General features: G+C 41.5%; 1 protein-coding gene across 2 annotated transcripts in view; it reads right to left on the bottom strand.

Moving 5' to 3' along the window:
- MAK (male germ cell associated kinase) overlaps nt 1-20339 on the bottom strand; it is a 1846682-nt gene extending 1826343 nt beyond the window's left edge. The window contains exons 1-2 of one of the 2 annotated variants that reach the window (XM_044064971.1): nt 20114-20339; nt 18379-18722 (exon numbers count right to left, since the gene is read on the bottom strand). In XM_044064971.1, coding sequence (XP_043920906.1) covers nt 18379-18479 — 101 coding nt within the window. In that variant the 5' untranslated portion in view covers nt 18480-18722; nt 20114-20339. The remainder of the gene's footprint in view (nt 1-18378; nt 18723-20113) is intronic. The other variant, XM_044064972.1, reaches the window with a different exon arrangement.
- Between the last annotated feature and the right edge of the window lie 805 nt (nt 20340-21144).

Below are 21144 nucleotides of genomic sequence, written 5' to 3'. Positions count from 1 at the left end.
CTTAACACCAAACAAAATATCCTGCTGTAAAGGTGCATCCAATAATTTTGCGTTAACATGATCAGGTAAACCTTGTTCTTTAAACCAAGCATGCCTTTGAATCACAGATCCTGTAACTGCTGCTCTACAGGAAGCCTCTAATGAATCAAAACCACATTGCAGAGTATGTTTTCCCACTTGTTCAGCTGCATGCAATAAATCCTGCATTTCCTTATAGTCAGGTTGTTCTGAACTTGTAAGCATTTTCTGTTTTAATAGGGACATTAAATATTGTTGGTATTTAAGCATGTGAAACTGGCAATTTATAGCTCTCACTGCTAAAGTTGCATAGGTGTAAACTTTCTTCCCCCATCTGTCTAATGCTCTAGAATCCCTGTCAGAGGGAACTGGATTTTTAGCTGTGGAAGCCTTTACCCCTTTGTGACACTGGGAAATAGTTTCTGGGTCAGCAACAGGGTTTTTATAAAGAAATTTGTGAGAGTCAGGGCCTCTGTAGTACCTGTCGGGCTTGAATGGAGCAGGGGGCAAAGAATCAGGATTTAAACTGGATTCAGAGAACACATCATCCACAATATCTAACACTGGCAGAATAGCAAGGGGCCTGTGCTGAGGCAACAAAAGAAAGTCTCTGAGCCTTTTCTTGGATTCTGAGTAATCCTGGCCCTCCCAGTGGAAATGCTCCCTCATGGTATGTAAAGTTTTCCCAAAAGAGTAATCCTCAGGAGAAGAGGCTGAAGGAATTGATTCTACAGCATCAGAGTCCTCATAGGGGGGTAAAGAGTATCCCTGGTCTGAAGAGGAATCAGAAGAAATGGAAACCTGGTCAGAGGAATCATAGTCTGTATCCTGCCTAGGCCTTTTATCAGGAGGGGGATGGGAACCCCTGATCAGAGTAATTAAGTCTTCGGCCATTTTGAGCATATGTTTTTTAGGCATGCAGGCCTGTCCAGGTGAATGCTGTACTTGCTTCTTTGTCTTTAATGGAGTTTTAGACTTTGCTGTAGTTTTGATGGTAAGCTGTGAAGGTCTGAAAACACCCTCAGAAGCCGATGCCTGCTCAGCGGCTCCGGACCCATCTAAGGGGTTAGTTTCCATAGGCTCAATACCTTGAGTATCCAGAGGCCTAGACATCTCCACGTGTGAGTCGGAGGCGGCCTGTGGCTCTGAGGTAGCGGGTGTCAGGGGCTGCGAAAGCGCCTCACTGAGAACCGGCGACTGGCCTAGAAGAGGCTTCATTGTCAGTTTTGGGCCTCGGATGCCTGTCCTTATCCTTGTCTTTGCGTTTTTTGTGTATTCCAGTCGTCGGTTGTTCCGACGGCATGGTATAATTGAACCTTCAGCCAAAGTAATGGCGAGCAAAGTCAAACCGACTTTTAATAGTGCGCTTGTTAAATCTAGCACAAAACCGACAACTAGTGACGTCGTGGTCTAGGGCCTAGGCATGGAATACAGTAAGAATGAAAATCCTTATGAGGTATTTGCTTCCCACAAGAAATACAATTATTAACTTTTACTGACATCGGTCTGAGGCAAGAAAAAGTTTCCCCAACGGGGTACTTAGCTTTATTGAAGACTTCGGTTCTGAAATTCGAATTGAAAATCTCAGGAGTCGGCCGACCGGCACTTGAACTGCTTTTGCTTCAGGTACCGCGCGGCAAGAAAGACTGAAGAAAATGGCATCGGCTGCATCTTGTATACCCCTGGCGCACTGACGTCAGGGAAGAAGCGACAGCAACCGACGCCAGACCAAGACTTTGGAACTCTGGCCGACTGCGGGACTGCCTGATGGCAGGATAACCCAAGTGTAATGACTGCAGCAGTGATCAGCACTATAACACGATGAACATCTAATGCTTTCTAGCTCCTTAACTATATTTTCACAAATCTTATTGACTTCAGCATTAGCCTCTGGTCTTGGACAAATCCTTCGGGACAATTTAGTCCTGCTCTGAATAAACTTCTCTAGTTTCTCCATTTTTGATGGGTCAACTAAGCACTTTTTCTTTATTTTTTCTCTAAGAACTTCAAACATGTTTTAGAGAACAAAACTTTTAGTTATGTACTCACCATAACTTCAGATGTTTGGGATCCATCTCGCCTACATTCTGACTGATGGGTTCGGAGCCGATCCCTCAGCTCCGACTCGGCACGCTTATGCCAAAGAGCGAAGTCTCTTATTGGCTGAGCTTACTATATCCCAGGATGCACCACTACCAGTCCCCCAGATCTAGTTTGTCCGCATACATACACAGACACACACGCTGCTTATATAACATCGTCAGATGAAACAAGATAAAAACAGTAGAACTCAAAACCGTTCAATCTCTTCTGATCTCCAAGGCAGGGGGAAGGAGGGTGGGTATTAGGAATGTAGGCGAGATGGATCCCAAACATCTGAAGTTATGGTGAGTACATAACTAAAAGATGTTATGTGATCCTATCTCGCCTACATTCTGACTGATGGGACAGCGTCCTAGCACCTGAATCCTGGGTGGCTCACTGGAAAACACTCCTGAGTACCGTGGAACCAAATGATGCTCGCCCTTTAGATGCCACATCCAATTTATAGTGGGAAATGAAAGTGTGCGGGTTGGACCAAGTAGCCGCAGCACAAATCTCAGAAATAGCGAGCTTGGAGTGAAAAGCAATAGAAGTAGCCATAGCTCTGGTAGAGTGAGCTTTGATAGATGTTGTAAGTTGCTTATTTGAAGAGGAATAAGCCTGAGTTATACAATCTCTAATCCATTTGGAGATAGTAGCTTTAGTGATGGTTTTACCCAATTTATTATCTGAAAAGGACACAAACAACTGGTCTGATTTTCGAAATTGCTGAGTCCTGTTTAGATAGAAGCGCAATTGCCTGTGAACATCCAATTTATGGAGGGTGTACTCCACTTCGTTGGAGAATTTTGGAAAGAAAACTGGTAGCTCTAGAGATTGTTGGAGACAGAGATTAGAACAAACCTTTGGGACAAAAGATGGGTTAGGCCTAAGTGATACTCTATCCTTGTGAAAAATCAAGTACGGTGGTTTGATAGATAGGGCTTGAAGCTCTGAAACTCTTCTTGCAGAGGTAATTGCAACTAAGAAGGCAGTTTTCCAAGACAGATATTTTAACTCACATGTAGCAGCCGGTTCGAAAGGGGAAGATGTTAGGGCACGAAGTACCAAATCAAGATCCCACGGAGGCGCAGGATGAAAAACTGGAGGTCTTAACAGCCCAGCACCTTTAATGAAAGTTTTGCATAATCTGCTGCTCATCAACGGTGGATCCATGGATTCGTGAAATTTAGAGATAGCTGCTAGTTGGACTTTAATAGTAGAGACTGAAGATCCTTGATTAAACAAGGATGTTAGAAATTTCAAAACCTCTGGTATCGGGGCAGTGATAGGGTCTAAGCCCCTGAGTTGAGCCCAGATAGCAAACCTCTTCCACTTACTGAGGTACAATTTCTTAGTGGTGGGTTTGTGGGCCGAAGATAAAATGTGAATAACTTCCGGGTCTAGGGTGTGATTTCTGACTAAAGTCGGAAGTGGAGGAGCCAAGCTATCAATTTCAAAGTGTGAAGGGACTGGTGTTGTCGTCCCGACTGATGAATCAACAGATCCGGAGTTGGATCCAAAAGCCAAGGATCGTCCACAGCATGTTTCTTCAGGTAGGGAAACCATACCTGATGAGGCCAATGCGGAGCAATTAGTATCATTGTGGACCCCAATTGAGAAGCTTTCTGGATGACTTTGGGGAGAAGTGGAACCGGAGGAAAGGCATAAAGTAGTCCTGTTGGCCAAGGTTGGACCAGAGCATCCATAGCTGCCTCCCCCTGACATGGAGTCAAGGAGAAGAACCTTTTGCACTTTGCGTTTTGTGGTGTTGCAAATAGGTCGCAGCACGGGGTCCCCCATTTTCTGAAAACCTGAGCTGCTACTGTTTCATTCAGGGACCACTCGTGAGGAGAGAGAATCGTCCTGCTTAATCTGTCTGCCAATATATTGGATTTCCCTGGAATGTGGGTCACTACCAAGAAACGGTTGGTAGCTACAGCCCATTCCCACACCCTCATGGCCTCTCTGCAAAGGGGGTAAGATCTGGTCCCTCCTTGTTTGTTTAGATACCAGACCACCGACATGTTGTCTGTGTGGATAGCGATAATGCCTTGAGGGAGAAACTTGTGGAGGGCCTGTAGGGACAGAAGTACAGCCCTCATTTCCAATACATTGATATGGAGAAAGGTTTCGTCTGGAAGCCAAGAACCCTGAACTAACCTGCCCAGACAATGCCCCCCCCCACCCTGTCTGGGAGGCATCCGTCATCAGGGTGGCCACCGGAGGGGGTATAACAAAGGGTCTTCCCTGATTCAGATTGGATGGCTGAAGCCACCAGCGGAGGTCCCGTTTGCACGTTTCTGTAATCATAATGGGGTGATTGAGGGGGAGATTCTGAAAGGACCATTGAGTCGATAACAGCCACTGAAGAATCCTCATGTGCAATCTTGCCAGTGGAACTAGGAGAACCGTGGCAGACATCGAACCTAAAAGTTGCAGGACCATCCTGGCTGGGGCTTTGGATCTTGAAAGCAGGGCTTGAACTTGACCTTGTAAAGTTTGAATCCTTTTGGAAGGAAGAAAGACGCGCATCAATTTTGAGTCTATCTCTGCTTCTATGAACCTTATGCGCTGAGAGGGCAGCAAGACAGACTTTGACCAATTGAATGTAATTCCCAGGGTAACACCCAGGGAGATGGTGGCCTTGAGATTGTCCATTAGTAGATGCCTGGTGGTGGCAGTCAGGAGCCAGTCGTCCAGATAGGGAAACACTTGGAATCCAAGACTCCTCAGGTGAGCAGTTACTACTGCCAAACACTTGGTGAACACCCTGGGGGCTGTGGTGAGACCAAAGGGCAGTGCACGAAATTGGAAATGACTGTCTCCCAGGCTGAAGCGCAGATACCTCCTGGATGCCTGATGTATCGGTATGTGATAATAGGCGTCCTTGAGATCTATGGAGCACATCCAAACATCCTTCTCCAACAATGGGAGAATGGATTGTAAAGTGACCATTCGGAATTTGGATTTCATGACGGATTGGTTTAATTTGCTGAGATCCAATATTGGTCTCAGGTCCCCTGTCTTTTTTGGCACTAAAAAGAACCTTGAGTAATTTCCGGATCCGATCTGGTCTGAGGGGACCGGTTGGATGACTCCTTTTTCTAGCAGCTTTGACGCTTCTGCGGCTGCCATTTCCCTTTGACTGGGTGGTGGGTCCGGGATTTTTTTGGATGGTTGGGGTGAGTGTGTGAAGGGAATGGTGTAACCTCCGGCAATAATCCGAAGCACCCATCTGTCCTGAGTGATAGACTCCCAGGCTTTTAGGTGCTTGGCAAAACGGCACCCGACTGGCTCCGGAGCAGCACAGCCGGGCAATCCCTCATGAAGTGTGGGAGGCTGAAGAGCAACGAAAGGACTCACGGTCTCCAGAATTGCGGGGCCCTCTGCCGCCTCTGGGTCGGCGTCTCCCAGAAAAATTTCCCCGTCCTCTGCCTCTGGAAGGGGAATCTTCCTGCTGTTGAGGAAAAACTTACGTGATTTGGAACCACATCTTCCCTCCTCCTTTAGCCTTGGGATAAGGCCGAAAGGGAGTGGAATAACGTGCACCTACGGCAGATAAAGTTTTTCCCTCTTGCTCACAGCGGGTAAGAGTGTCTTTAACCTTAGGTCCAAACAAAGAGGACCCATCAAAGGGAGCGTCGAAGGAAGACTTGAAGGCCTCCGCAAAATGACACAACGGAGCCAGGCTTGTCTCCGTGAGAGCCACGCCTGTGCCTGCCGCTCTGCCGCCCCTTCGGCCGCATATGAAATGAGCCTCATGGACGAGTTAGAAATCGAGGTAAGGATAGCCAACTGAGAGCTAACCGACTGGGCTAGATGCTCAGGTAGGTTACCTGAGAGGGAATTTGACAGCTCCTTGACCAGATCCCTCTGTAGCCTGGTAAAATGTGCCAAATAATTCAGGGACCTTAGTGTAAAGGCCGCTGAAGTCAGGGTGCGCTTCCCGTGCAGTCCATGCTCCTAGACTCCTTATTAGGAGGATGGACGGACGTTGAAGCCTCTGCCACGTCCTGTTGTGTAGCAGATGCCACCACCATGGCATCTACAGCCATGCCTTTTGTCAAGAACTCCTTCTCGGGTGGGGCAGACAAAAATTTGTTAGGGCGAGAAGACACTGGTTCCACAGTATCTGGATGTTCCCACGCCCTTCGACAAACCAAATCCAGGAGCTCGTCGAAGGGCGGAGACACCCAGGAGGCGGAGGGCTGAGCCCCAAAGGCCTTGAGCAGCACTGACTCATCAGCAGAGGGGGGTTTGGATATCCAGCCGCCTCGTTGCTTGAGGATCTCTAAAATGTCTGCGAATGAGACATCATCCGAGGACGACTTCGGGGACCCCTCCGCATCATCAAGATCAGTGTCCGATGTAAGAGACTCGGGGGAGTCCACGTGCTTCCTCTTGCACGATCTCTTCCTTGGGGGCTCCTCTGAAGACAACTCCGAAGAACCCTCAGGAGGAGGGGAACCCCCAGAGGGGGTAACCTCAGGCCCCAGGGCTCCGCTGCCTAGGGACAGGGGAACTGCCAAAGACCCAGTCTCCACGCCCAGGGAAGGTGCCGGTAAAGCCGGAGAGATGGCAAGAAGACTTGGCCAAGGCACTCCTCATAGCTCTGAAAGCCGGACCCCCAGAATCCTGGGAGTGTCCGGTCCCCGGAGCCATGATAGCAGACAGAAGTCCCGCAGCCGAAGCACCGAGAGGGAGGCTCGGAACCGACAACATAGGTCCCGAAACGTCACCCCCGGGTCCGGCCGAAGAAGTCCGCGTGCCAAACTCGGACCCGAAGGCCGGGGTTGGAGTAAGGGTCGGAGTCGACCCTAGGATCTCCACCGGCTCCAACAGCACCTGCTCCGACGGAGCCGAAGCGGTCGGAGGAGGAATGGCAATGGCATGGGCTATCGGCTCCGAAGCCAAGTGGGTCGGAGCCGAAACAAATTTTTGAAAGACTGGGGACTGGAACAGTCTTTGGAGCACCCTGTCTATGTCCGAATCCGACATCCTCGATGACCTAGAGGATACTGAACGGGTTCGAGTTGGCCTCTCCAATGGCCCCAAGGGACTAGGGGACCGGCTCCGAGGCGACTCGATGACTATCGGCGCCGAAGGAATATCCAAACTAGTTTCCATCGGTGCCGAGGAGGACTTAGGCGCCGAGGAGGAAGTGTCTGAGCGGACAACCTTCATCGGCTCCGAGACCAGTGGAGCCGATGAAGGTGACCCGCCTCTCGATGCCCCAGCCATCGGCTCTGAAGCCAGAGGAGTCGAGACTGGAGGCATCGAGGCAGACCGTTCCCTCGGCTCCAAGTCCTTGGAGCTGAAGGAGAAGCCTGCCTATGTCTTTTGGCGGTCGGGTCCGACGGACTGGTCGGAGCCGACGCCCTTTTCTTTTTAGCAGGAGAAGGAGAGGATGCTAAAGCTTCTTCAAAAGAGGGTTTTATAAGGCCTTTCAAAATAAGCTTATTTTTCCTCTCTTGGAGGACCCTCGAGGAAAAAGCGTGACACACGCTGCAGGACTCCTGCAAATGTTTGGCGCCCAAACAATATACACACAGAGAGTGGTCATCCGTGATAGACATTTTAAAACTACATTTAGTGCATTTTTTGAAGCCCGAAGGCCTTGGGGCCTGAGACATTATAAGAAAACTGAGTACTCTCTCACAGACAAAACTTTGTTGGGAAAGACTGACCCTACAAGATTAACTTGCCGTTTACAATGATAGCCAATTAAAATAAAGGCCAACTGAAGACATACAACAGTGAATAAGTATACAGAAATCCAAGAACCCCTAAGGTTCAAAGGGATTAACCAACAGGAAAGGCCCTATGGAAGAGGGGAACCTGTACCAGAACAAACACCAATCACACACAATTTTTCTTACAAAAAGTTTTCAAAACACACACACAGCACAGAGTAGCTGTTAAAACAGCTTTTTGTTAAAGAATTAGCAAATTTCTGACAGAAAAAGTTAGTGAAAAGACACTACTTAGCTCAGCCAGCTCGAGACCACGTCTTTGCTAGTTAGCGGCAAACGAGATCTGGGGGACTGGTAGTGGTGCATCCTGGGATATAGTAAGCTCAGCCAATAAGAGACTTCGCTCTTTGGCATAAGCGTGCCGAGTCGGAGCCGAAGGATCGGCTCCGAACCCATCAGTCAGAATGTAGGCGAGATAGGATCACATAACATCTAATGCTTTCTATCTCATTAACTATATTTCCACAAATCTTATAGACTTCAGCATTAGCCTCTGGTCTCGGACAAATCCTTCGGCACTATTTGCCTGCAACGGTTCTATATGTATTTTTAACACTTTTATTGAGGTATCACTTAAGACAAAGTAAACATACAATTACATAAAAAAATATGTTTTTAATATGTTCCCAGTTGCAAACTTTATACATTACATATATGCTTTAATAAAATTATAGAAGTATACAAATATAATTTCATCATTACAGAAATTGCTCAATTACTGCCGTCACTTAAACCTCATTATTCTGCATGTATTCTTCCCATAATTTCATTTTTTTCTTTGCAATTTCCTCCTACTCTTTTCTAATGATCTCACTTCCAGTTCTTCTGTCTCTGTTATAATATTCACTGCTTCAAGTACAGTTGGTTTTGACTTTGATTTCCATTTTCTAGTAATTGCTTTTTTTGGCAGCAATCAGAGTTAAATTCAACAAGGCCTCTCGGCAATTCAGATCCTGTATCCTATCTAAAAAAAAAAAATCATTTATTTATTTATTTATTTTACATTTATTTTACATTTGTTGACCGGGCTAGTCTAACTGGACATATATCCAATGAAACGAACAATGAAAGACTAGTAATGCAGTTGCAAGAAGCACTACAGTTCACCACACCACTCTTCAAGATAAATAGTTGCTGTTTATTCCATAAAAAAAGAACCAAATACATAAAGCACTAAGCGCTTTCACCCAGTTCCATACCGGGTTTCCTCAGAGTAAACCCGGTATGGAACTGGGTGAAAGCACTTAGTGCTTTATGTATTTGGTTCGTTTTTTATGGAATAAACAGCAACTATTTATCTTGAAGAGTGGTGTGGTGAACTGTAGTGCTTCTTGCAACTGCATAACTGGACATATATCCATTTACAGCAGAGGCCCGGGGAGAAAAGCTCCAGTACAGGTAAAAATAACAATGATATTTAACAAAGAAAAAAATTATTATTCATAAATATATACAAGGTACAAGAGAGAATTACAAAAACGATGTAAATACTTATAAGTCAAGTTACACAAATTAAAAATAAAAAAGAAAATACTGAAGTTTAAAATAATAGAAGGCATACTTTTGAGATGCAACTCTCAGCACTAGAAAGTGTCAGATAGGAGCTCAGTAATGGGACGGGAAGACAAATAAGGTGTATTGAGACTTACTTTCAGTCGGGATTAGTACAAGGACATAGCCATTGAGTTTTAAGATGTTCTTTGATATGTCTTTTGAATAGAGAGGTAGACTCTTGAGTAGCTATTTCTTGAGGGAGTATATTCCAGTGTTTACCTATGGAATTTGAAAATAACGCATCACCAGCTTTATTGTATGATTTAGTTGTAGATACTAGGAATTTATTGGCAGAGCGAAGTGTGGCTAGGTTTTTATAAGGAGAAATCAGTTTAGCCAGGCTAGGAGTATTATCAGGGAAGTGAAGGGTCTTATGAATGACAAGTAATTGTTGGTAGAGTAAGTGTTTTTTTAACTCTAGCCAATTTAGTTGTTTGAGGTTTTGACAGTGGTGAGTTCTATGGGGAGTAGCATTTATGAATCTGGCTATACTATTATAGCAGGTAGAGAGTTTGGTAATGTTGGTTTTAGATAAGGTAGTAAATATAGCTGAAGCATAAAAAAGGGTGGAAGGTGGGTCTGTGCAATGGTTTTTCTAGCTGCTGGGTTAAGGAAGGGTTTAATTCTGTAGAGTGTCCCAATTTTTTTATTAACAGCTTTAATAGTAGCGTTAATTTGGTCATCAAAGTTAAGATGGTTGTCAATGGTTACACCTAATAGTCGAGTGGTCGTATCAGGGTTAATACAGGTAGAATTATTTGAGGAGATAGAGAAGAATGGTGTAGGAGATTTATTAGTAGGAGTAAAGAGAAGAAGCTCATTTCTTTAATTATACCCATCTGCTCATCCAATACTTCTGACACAGTACACTGCAAGGAATTTTTAAAGTCTGCCAACTCATTACACTCCCAAAACATATGTTCCCCAATTAACTCTCTCTTCCCCATCACACCTCCAACATTTGGCAAATACCTGGATCTTCTTTGGCGTCTGCTGGGTATAAAAATACCTGTACAAGCACTTCTAAGCAAAAATCCTAAATCTTCTAGAGCTTTGTTGCATATCTGGGAGCTGTAACGCATATGCCCACCCACTGTTTCCTTGTGAATTGCTTACCTAACCTCTTCCAAATCATTTCTAACCTCCTCTGATTGATTCCTATAGTTTTACTGAGGAATATTTTATATGCCCGACTAATTATCCCTTTTTAACAACAGCTGTTCTAGAGTCAACTAAAAACGTTCAAGCAGGGCAGGTCTCTCACTCAGGATTCCCCTATCCCTTTCTCTTTGCTGTACTCTGACAACAGTCCCTGATAGGAAAGGCAGTCTCTAGCCTGCAGTCAAAATGTCTTCTTGGTCTCTTCCCATTCTATTACCTTCCTTCTCTTTGCTCCCAATATCTTGGTTCCTTTTGCCAGTTTTCTCCAGTAAATTCCATCCCTCTCTTACTATTCTCTTACCCTAATTGCAGTCATCCCTACCAGCAGAATCTCCTTTCTCTATTCTCATCCTGGCTTAGTTCTTAGAATACTTTTTGCTACCATATGACTAATATTATGTATGGCTGCTATTCTCCTCAAGGATCTGCATCCAAAATCCCATTCTCTCCTTATTTCTTAAATCCACCCCCCCCCAACTTCACCATCATCCCTTTCTACATTGAATTATAGCTTACTGCTTGTGTTATGCATAACAGACTCAACTGTATAGCTCTAAAATATCCCTTCAAATCAGTTGATCCTAAACACCATATCCTAGTGGAAGGATCATCTTATCCTACTTGACTCTTGTCCTCTTCCCCTCCCAGGTAAAATCCTTCAACTTTTTAGTAATTACTGTCCACAAAGTCTCCTTTGGTTGATAAAAATATGCCTGACCTACATATAAAACATAAAGGGACTAAAAATATTTTCACAGCTTGTATTTTGATAACCATTAACAAGAGCTTCCAGTCTCTGAGTTTGTGTTATCATTTGCTTAGTGTGTTCCCACATATCCTTATAACAGATTTTTTTTAACCCATACTCCTAAATAGTTCATTTTATTGTGTCCTCATAAATATGGGTACTGCTGAACCAATTTATGTGTGGGTACTTAGCGTTACAGCTATAGCCTTTGCTTTGTTTGTATTAATTTTATATTCTGAAAAAAAACTTGAAACTGCCTCAGAATGTTCCACAACACTGAGATGTCCTTTTCTTTTTCTCTCTCTCTCTCATTCTCTTTTTTTTTTTTTTGTTTTTGGTATAAAATAGGCAACTTTCTTGATGATCACAACAGTTATATCACTGAACTTCTGAGTCCCATATTTTCTTTGCTAATGGCTCTAAATATAAAGCAAATAACAAAGGGGCAAGATGACACCCCTGTCTGGTTTCTCTGTTCAGACAGGAACCCTCCTACTTTAATTTCTGCCACCTCCAATTACTCATATAACTTCCTAATTAACCTTATTATTGTATCAGGGAATGAAAATACTTCCACTGCCCTACTCATAAAATCCCAATTTACTCTAGCAAATGCTTTATCTGCATCAAGGCCCACCAACAACAGAGCTATTTTCTTATATTATGCTTCCCCTCTGGCTCATCATTACTCTATTAATGTTGTCAAATGCTTCCTTCACCTCCACAAAACCACAATGAACCATATTTACCAGTTTTGACAACACTATTACATAGATAAACACTTTGTAATCATGGTTTAAAATTGAAATGGGCCTATATGAAACTGGGTCTGATGGGTCTTTACCATCTTTTGGTATCACAGACACTACATCTTTCTTCTGGGTGTTGGTCCCCCCCCCCCACTTTTAAAATACTGTTAAATAAAACCTTCCAGATCTTTCACTTTTTTTCCTTCCTAGCTTCAAAACTTCCATAAGAATACCATCAATTCCTGGAGACTTTCCTGCAGATTGAATATATGTCAACATTTTTATCTCATATATTAACTGTTAATTGTTGATCATCATCTGCTTCTAACCTTGGCATATTTAAATCTTCCATAAATACTTCCATATGTACTTTTTCTTGATCTCCACATTCCAATTCTTTATACAAGTTTTCATAAAATAGCTCTTAATACCTCTACAGGATCTCTACCAGAGTTATTATTAAAAAAAGCTGCTTAACAGCAATCTTTCTAAACTCATGCATACTATCCAAATTCTCCCTTATTTTCTCTTTAGCACTCTGCAGTTGCGCCTCTCCTTGTTCTGTGAAAATCCCTTATTCTGCAATACTTTAACCTTTGTCAGCCCCTATAAATAATAGTTGTTATTATTAAACAAATATTTTTCTACTATTTCTACCTTATTTTTAAACTCCATTTTCATTGTAACCCACTCACTAACTATAACTTCTGAAGAAAGCTGCATCTTCCCTAACAGTTCTCGAATAATTTCAACTATCCATTCCTTAAATTTCTCTCTTCTTGATAGGTAGGTGGGGAAGTGCCAGTATCTCATTTTTACTTCATCATTGTGCTTTTCATTTTGACTGTTATTGGTCCATAGTTATTGGATGTGTGCAAAAGCTTTCAATTAAATGCACATGCTCCTGAGAAATATAATTTTTGTCTAGTCTTGCCCAGTTACTGTACCTTGTGGAATAATATGCAAATTCTCTCTGAGTTCACATCTTTCCTACCAAATATTTTCAAAAATTTCTTCAGAAAATTTTCTCTTTGTTATATTTTCCTTCTATGTCCCCAGATACAGCCTCACTGTTGCAAATCAAGTTCCAGTCCCCACCTATAATTAATATTCTCTGAAAGCTGATTAATTCTCCCAAAATCTTCTCCAACTCCATAACAGCAGTTTTAGGTGGAATATAAATACATGTCAGTGCTGTCCAATGCCTTTGCCTGTAGCCCTTTACTACCACAAATCTACCATTACTATCTTTTTTCCCTCTTATATCACTATTGGAGCTCCTCTAACAATTAGTATAAGTACTACCATTTCCCCCTGATATTCTGCTGTATATCTATCCTGAAATCCTTTCTTTATGAAATTCACATGCTCACATCTTTCCAAATGTTTCTCCAGCAGCATTGCTATTTGCAGTCTGCATTTTTAATATACATTCTTATAATTTTTTCTATACATGTGACTCTATTTAGGTTCCAAATATGTCTAGAAGATATTACTCTCACCTATTATACATGACAGCTTTTAAAAATGTCTATTTCCAGCTTTTGTGTTACATGCACCACTAATGTTTGCAGGGTGTCATACAGTTGCTTCTTATCTCCATTTTAACCTTTTGTTTTAATGAACCCTTCGAATAAACACACACACACACACACACACACACACACAGCCAGAACCTATAAACTTAAAAGAAATATACAAAACTCTGTACATCTTCAAATAATGAAGTTTAACCCTCCTGATAGGAACATCTGTCCCAAATCAACACCTGCATGCACAGGCATTACTTAACCTAACATTAAGGTTATCCAAGCTAAGACACCTTAAAGCCTGTCCTCCTACTCACACTAACTGCTGTCTGTTCTTGCCACATCTTCACTATCCTCCCAAATGTGAAAACCACTTATATATTTTTAAAAACATTAAACTTTAGCCTTAAAAAAGTGTTCTGACTTCTACTGTTTCTCCCACAGTCAGCTCGTCTCCAAGGAACACACATACTAAACCTATAGCTCTGCAAACCTCTCAACTTACAGTGAACATTAATTTGTCAAAAGAAAATGTTCCATTACATTCAGCATCCTCTTGTTTACTTGCTATCATAAAAAACATGTTATTAGATTAAGACATAGTCAACAGTTCCACATGTTGTCAGATTTACTCAAGAGGAGTAAAGCAATCAAAAATAGACAAAGCAAACGTTAATATAGTCAAAAATAAATAAATAAATAACCCACCAAAAAATTAACAGCTAGCGATCAAAAATCCTGAACTATGCAGTACAAATTTTCTCTGGTATGTTGGGAGATGTGAAAAACTCAAAGGAGCAAGTAGTAATGAAAAGAAGGTGCAGCAGCACAGGATATATACAGGAGTCAAATGCCTGCCAACTTCAGTTACAACCCAGTGAAAGATCTGCATTGCAAACTCAAGGGAAGAAACCATGCTTTTGGTACATATAACTCCAATGTTAAGATTTAATGTTACAGTGACTTCCCCAAAAAGATCACAATAGTCATTTACCATTATGAGGGCCTGGCTTATATTCAAAAAAGATATCCCTCAAGTCTTAAGAAGGCTGCCTAAATATATGGGCATTAATGACTGAATATGAGTCCTTCCTTTAGGAAGGACAGCTTCAGACAAGCATTTACATCTTGCATCTACACAAAGTGTTGATGCCTTCTGGCCTTTAGGATGATATCCTAAACAATCAACTCGGTGAATAAAGTCTCAACTCTCCTTTTCTGTTCCCAGATACACAAGTATACATTTCACTGAGGAAAGGATGGGGCCATAAGCTAGTTCATGGTCACATTCACGAGTCTCAGGATTTCCACAAAAGTGTGAAATACTCACAGTTCTTACTTGTTTCTGAGATAATGGCTTGTGGTTTATAAGACTTGTGTGCAAGAGACTGCCTTGGAACCAAAAATCCAGAGGCAAGTATGAGAATGATCTTGCATACAGAACAAGTGTGTGAAAACTGTGTGCCAGAAATGAAACAAAAGGTATCAAGTACTTCGGAGTCAGTCTTCTGTGTTTGGCACAGGGGTATTAAGAAGCCTGCAGTGAGCTCAGTCTTAGTCTATCCATCTACAATACCCTTTTTCCATTTTTGCACAAGAGGTTGAGGCATTGCTTCAACAGTGACAGTCATCTAGAGCCGGTCTTCACACTGCCTGGTGGCTAGCCCTGGCAAGGTTGTTTTTCCATACCACACATACACAGTCACACCTATGGCCAATTTAAAGTGACCAGTTCAGCTACTGCATGTCTTTGGAATCTGGAAGGAAACTGGAATATCCATAGAAAACAAATGCAAACACAGTGATGGCATGCAGACTCCACAAAGGCGGCACTCCATCCTGGAATCAAACCTGGGAAACTATTGCTGTGAGGTGACAACACTACCTGGTGTGACACTGTCACCAAGCTCAGCTCTAATATCAATACATATTTTTTGATAGTACATTCCTGCACCTGAGATTTAAGTTCCCAATACATAAAGAACATCTGACTGACATTTAGGATCTGAATTACAAGCTGTGGCATGGCAGGATTCACTGAAGACCCTGACCCTAATGTATGTGACCCTGGTGGACTGACAGGGAAACCCAGTAGGGAGAGTCTCATGCTCACATACCCCGGACCTGCAACTGGGCAAATCTACACATAGCCCTCTCAGCTTTCAGCTGGGTGACTCTTAAGAGACTGTTCTCTGGCATCAGGCCAAATGGCAATGTGCTCAGGCAAGGCAAGCAGCAGACTGGTGGTACCTACATCCTAAAATAAACCCCCTTCCAGATGAGGGCCAAGAATGTACCTCCTCTGTAGTCCATGTCATCCACTAGACAAAAGGACAGCTATCAGTCTGAACCATCTCTATTTGAGAATGAGCTCTGTACTTATGGTCTCTGGCATCAGGCCAAATGGCAATGAGCTCAGGCAAGGCAAGCAGCAGACTGGTGGTACCTACATCCTGAAATGAACCCCCTACCAGATGAGGGCCAAGAATGTACCTCCTCTGTAGTCCATGTCATCCACTAGACAGAAGGACAGATATCAGTTTGAACCATCTCTATTTGAGAATGAGCTCTGTACTTATAGGGATAAAGAGCAATTTCAGAAATGGGCTTGCTTCCAGGAGGGTTAGGCTTATGGAAGGTGCTCAAGCTGAGATCTGAGGTTGCCTGCGAGACCCACTCATTGATCCTTTTGTGAGGAATTTTCAACCACCTCCACCTTTCTGGTGCAGTGATAAGCAAAGAGCTTCTCACTCCAATGCCTGCATGGGATATGTTTGAAGTGATGGCCGTATTTTACAGCATAATCACTTTCTGGGAATACAAATGATGCTAGTGAGAGTCTTGGCTGGCAATCTGATTACCAGAAGGCTACTTACTGTATTTACTTCTAGGCACTGAATGGACAAAATTTTCACTGACATACATCAGGACTGACATCTGAATTGTCTGAGAAGTAGAAACAAACTAGGGCTAAAGCTGCTTGTCTTTGGAATGTGTGAGGAAACTGGACCATCCAGAGAAAACGATGCAAACACAGGAAGGACATGCAGACTCCACACAAAAGGCAATTGAGCCTAGAATTGAACCTGGAAAACTCTTGCTGTGAGGTGACACTACTACCTGCAGTGACAATGTGTCACCAAGATCATGTGGTGCCATGACGTGCCAGCATTAGACATGCTGCCAAAACTGAAGGTTGTTTCTGAGAAAAATATGCTGAACTGGACTGGCTAATGGGATGAACCCAATTAAAGGCCCATTAAAAGAGGTCTCCAGAGATAGAATACCTTTTCACTCAGCATTACTGAAGACATCATAAAGCAAGTGGCCTAATTAGTTGAATGGTTAAAGAGGGCTTTACTCATATGTGCTGAACAGTGGCTACAAAAGGGTAGAAAGTAAAAAGCAAACAAAGTGCAAATATTATTTTTTTATGTTTTAACTACTGCAACATGTAGTAGTACTGCTTTGGTGTGCAGTGTCACAATCATGTATATGAAAACAAACAAAGCAAAACTAAATCATGACCATCCTCTCAAAACAGCAGAAAGACAGTCATTATGAACAACAGCATCTAGCAAGAGGTTAACACCTTGCACTTACATTAAACTGGTATCTTACATCTTCAAATCCTAAGTAGAAACAAGTATCAAGTCCTGAAGGTATTGTTACACACAGCAAGTTCCCTTCACTGTCTAAATGTATGCAAAACCAAAGATAAAGATTAAAAAAAGGCTAGCAAGCAGCACAAGTTCTTTGGCACATATATTAAAAATACTGAATAAAAGTGAAAGCTCCTTCTCCTCTCTCAGGACATGCACTGTAGGATGCAGAGAATGACAGTTAACTTTCCTCGGCTTGCATACAGACTACAACTGTTGCAGCTGAATTACCAATATGTAAACAAATAGCACCTTACTTCTTCCATTACAAAGAGTATTCAATGCACTAAAATCTTCCTCTACTAGGCAAGCTTAGGGAAGCAATGAACTTCATTCATTATTTATTCATCCTGATGAAAAACAATGACATCATATGGTGTTACATGGCACATGAAATGGAAAGTAAAGTACTGTCTAGTAATTCAGTACAGCATCTAATGAATCATGAAATGTTGTACCTCTTCCACTATTCCAAAAGTGCAATTAGTGAAAGTAGGATAAAACTGAATGTACTTTGATATCTCTTCTGTACAGTGCACTGCCTGTCAGCATAGCCAAGGAGTTAAAATAACAAGCTGTGAAAAGTTTTTATACACAGGTTTGTGCGCATGTGTGTTTTTTGATGGCCACTGTCCTCTTCAGAATATTAAATGAAAAGAAAAAACTAATGTTGCTAAAATTTCTGCACTGCCCTAGGAAGCACGTCTATAAGATTACACTTAAAGCTTAACAAAAACACACACACACAAGGTAAGGTTCACATGAAACCTATACTATGGTTAAGTACACTTTTTCATCTATAAAGCCTGCTCTAGAATCTATCAAAAATAGTCTATGGAATTGAAAATATGCAGAATGGAGCACTCCGTGCTTTAAAAATAAAGGCAAATAAACTACAAAGGCATAAAAAGCTGATATTAAATAAACCTACACTTGCATTAAAGCTCGAGTGACCTGTGAATATTAACTTGTAAATTTTGCACACCTGGCAACATTTTCATAAAATGTGCATGACAGAACACAGGACCTTCATTCATAAACTTTTATTTGAACATTAAGTTACTGAGATCAATTTTCATATATTTGTCAAGAGCACAGACATTCTCTTTCAACACATACCTCTTGATAGCAACCAGTTCACCAGATTCATTGCTTTTTCCCATAAGCACACTGCCATAGGTCCCATCTCCTAGCTGCTTTGTTGTGGTGTAACGGTTCATGTTGCTTGCACAAAAATATCCAAATTCTTATGGAAACAAAGTGGTCTTTAGTTCTGTTTTCATTAACAATGTAATCAGGATGAAAATTCTCTCAGGGAAGTCTGTTGTTGTAAACACCACAGATGCATTACAGATCTGCAGGGAATATAACGGATATTCATCGGCTATACTTAGAGCCACCTTTAGAAATAAAGCAGGTGGGAGAGGGTGATGAAGAATTTGGATCCTTAGCCTAACACCATCCTGAAAAATAAACAAAAAAAGACAACAGCTATCTTTAAATATTTAGACATATGACTGTTAATGTTTCACATCACACCATCATAAAGGTTCATGTTCATTCATTCTCTGATACTTGTAAATTTATTTATGTATTTAGAGGAATTAGGTGATCTAGACCTCATGGTATCTTTTCCAGCCATGACCTAGTTATGTATTAGTGCAGTGGGAAGAAAACGCCTGTCAAATATGGGTTCATAACAGGTCATTAAGCCTGGTATTGTACAGTAACAATAAAATGATAAAATTATTGTAAAAAAAATATCATACACAAACATTAAAAAAGCACAAAACTGCTAATAGCACATATATAAAGTGTTGTTGGGAGTCTATGAGATTTCACCCTTGTACACCAATTACTAAATAACACCACTTCCAGGGTCATACAAACTTGGAATAAATAGAAACGTTACTTTAAAACGCAACTATTTTCCTCTTACTCTAAGTCACCTGACATCATAATCAACATACAAAGAAAAACGGCATATTGTATGAATGAGGAAACAACGTAATCAATCACTGAAAGTTCAATGGTTTCCCAAATAACTTTCCACATACAATACACAAGCACAAACACACACACGAACTAAATTTATTCATTTCTAAAGCAATGAATACAGTACATCTGATAGTCACAAAATCAGACCTTTGTATAATTTCAAGGAAAATGCACAATTTAATTTGGAAAGAAGTAAAATACAGAAAAATGCAGACCAAAACTAAGAGAGGAATTGTAAATTATGTAGTTGATAAGAGGTGGGATTAGGCATAACAAAATGTTAATGTGTGATGTAGATGCCTGTGATGGGTTGTTTAAATGTGAGAAAAGGATAACCAAAGGTATCACTGTGCAAGGGAGATTTCCTTATTTAGATGTGTAGATTTTACTACAATTCAGAAAAGTTACCAAAAACAAGTGGAGAAACATCTTTAAAATGAAACTTCAAAGGTGCTTTTAAGACAGAGACAGGTGAGAAACTCCAAATGCAAAATGGTAAGGCACTTATGATACCCACCTTCAACCTAATTAATACTGAAATGAATGTCTATCCTGGCAATTTACATACTTAAGGCAGAGAAGCAATCCTCGACAGAATACAAGTCCATCTTACTGTAAAATTAAATAAAGATTTACTTTACGAATTTTCCAATTAATCTTCAGACATTTAAGAAGGTACTCTAAGCTTAGCTAAACACATTCATGATGGTCTGCACTGGTCCTGCTCAGCTGGTCTGCCACAAGATTTTGCTCCGATGGCATATAAGAAGCCTACAAAATGAGATTGTGCTGTAAAGCTAAATCCCACGCTTTCGTGGCTAGCCTGCATAGGGGGTAATACATTGTTCTCACTTACCTGTTTATGTAGCACATCACTACGGTACTCTCTGTAAACATTTGAACAGGTCCCATGGATCACAAATGATTCAGAGAGTTGAAAGCATTTCTAAGAGCTAGCATCTCTTATGTTTCTCTGTTTGGTCTGTGTCACTTGTCTAGTCAGGATGAAGTAGACAAACATTCTGGGTTATGTTCATGTAGCCTTATTATATACAAACATAAACATATACACAAACTAGCTGTCTCATGCTTAGATGTTCACACCCTGGCTGTACTCACAAAATGGCACTGACGCTAGCACTTGCCTGTTATTTATATGCACGTTCAAGTCTTTAGAAATGCTTCTTAAAGGTACAATACATATGTTAATTCTACATCCTCATTCTTTGAGAAATGACAGTGACAATACTGACTGATATGCTACAGGTACAAATTAATTTTAAATCATGCAATAATAAAAAACTAGATATCTACACACACATTTTATATATATATATATATATATATATATACACACATATATATATATAGATATATATATATATATATATATATATATATATATATATATAAAAATAAAAACAACGTCCAAGTTGCTGTGTGTCTCACACTGGGTCTGGCAATATGACCAAATCATGTGACATAAATTGGAATTGGGGTTAGCAACTGGATTGTCTCTGCTGAATGTTCAACCTTAGGGATGTTATGAACATGATCAGAAACAAGAGTGGGACTCAAGACACGTTCTGGAACAGGAACAATGTCTGAATCACTCTGACATTTAGAGCTCGTCTGTATAACAGTAACAATGGTGCGATAATGGTTCTGATACAGAAGTAAATGTCTGCGATTTCTGCTGTACTCCACACCCTCTGATTTCACAAGATAGGATCTTGGCTCTTCACATACATTTGTTACTTGACCAACCTGGTTGAAACGTTTCGGTAGTTGTATCCTCACTGTCTCTCCTTCTTTCAATGGATGAAGAAATCTCCTCGATCTTTGTGTTGTTGCTGGACTTTTGGAAAGAACGCTTTCTAAATAATT

Source organism: Protopterus annectens, chromosome 3.part0 (genome assembly GCF_019279795.1).
Source record: "Protopterus annectens isolate FY-2018-M chromosome 3.part0, PAN1.0, whole genome shotgun sequence".
NCBI lineage: Eukaryota > Metazoa > Chordata > Ceratodontiformes > Protopteridae > Protopterus > Protopterus annectens.
Note: the sequence above shows the minus strand (reverse complement) of the source record. Positions and strands in the feature narration are given on the sequence as shown.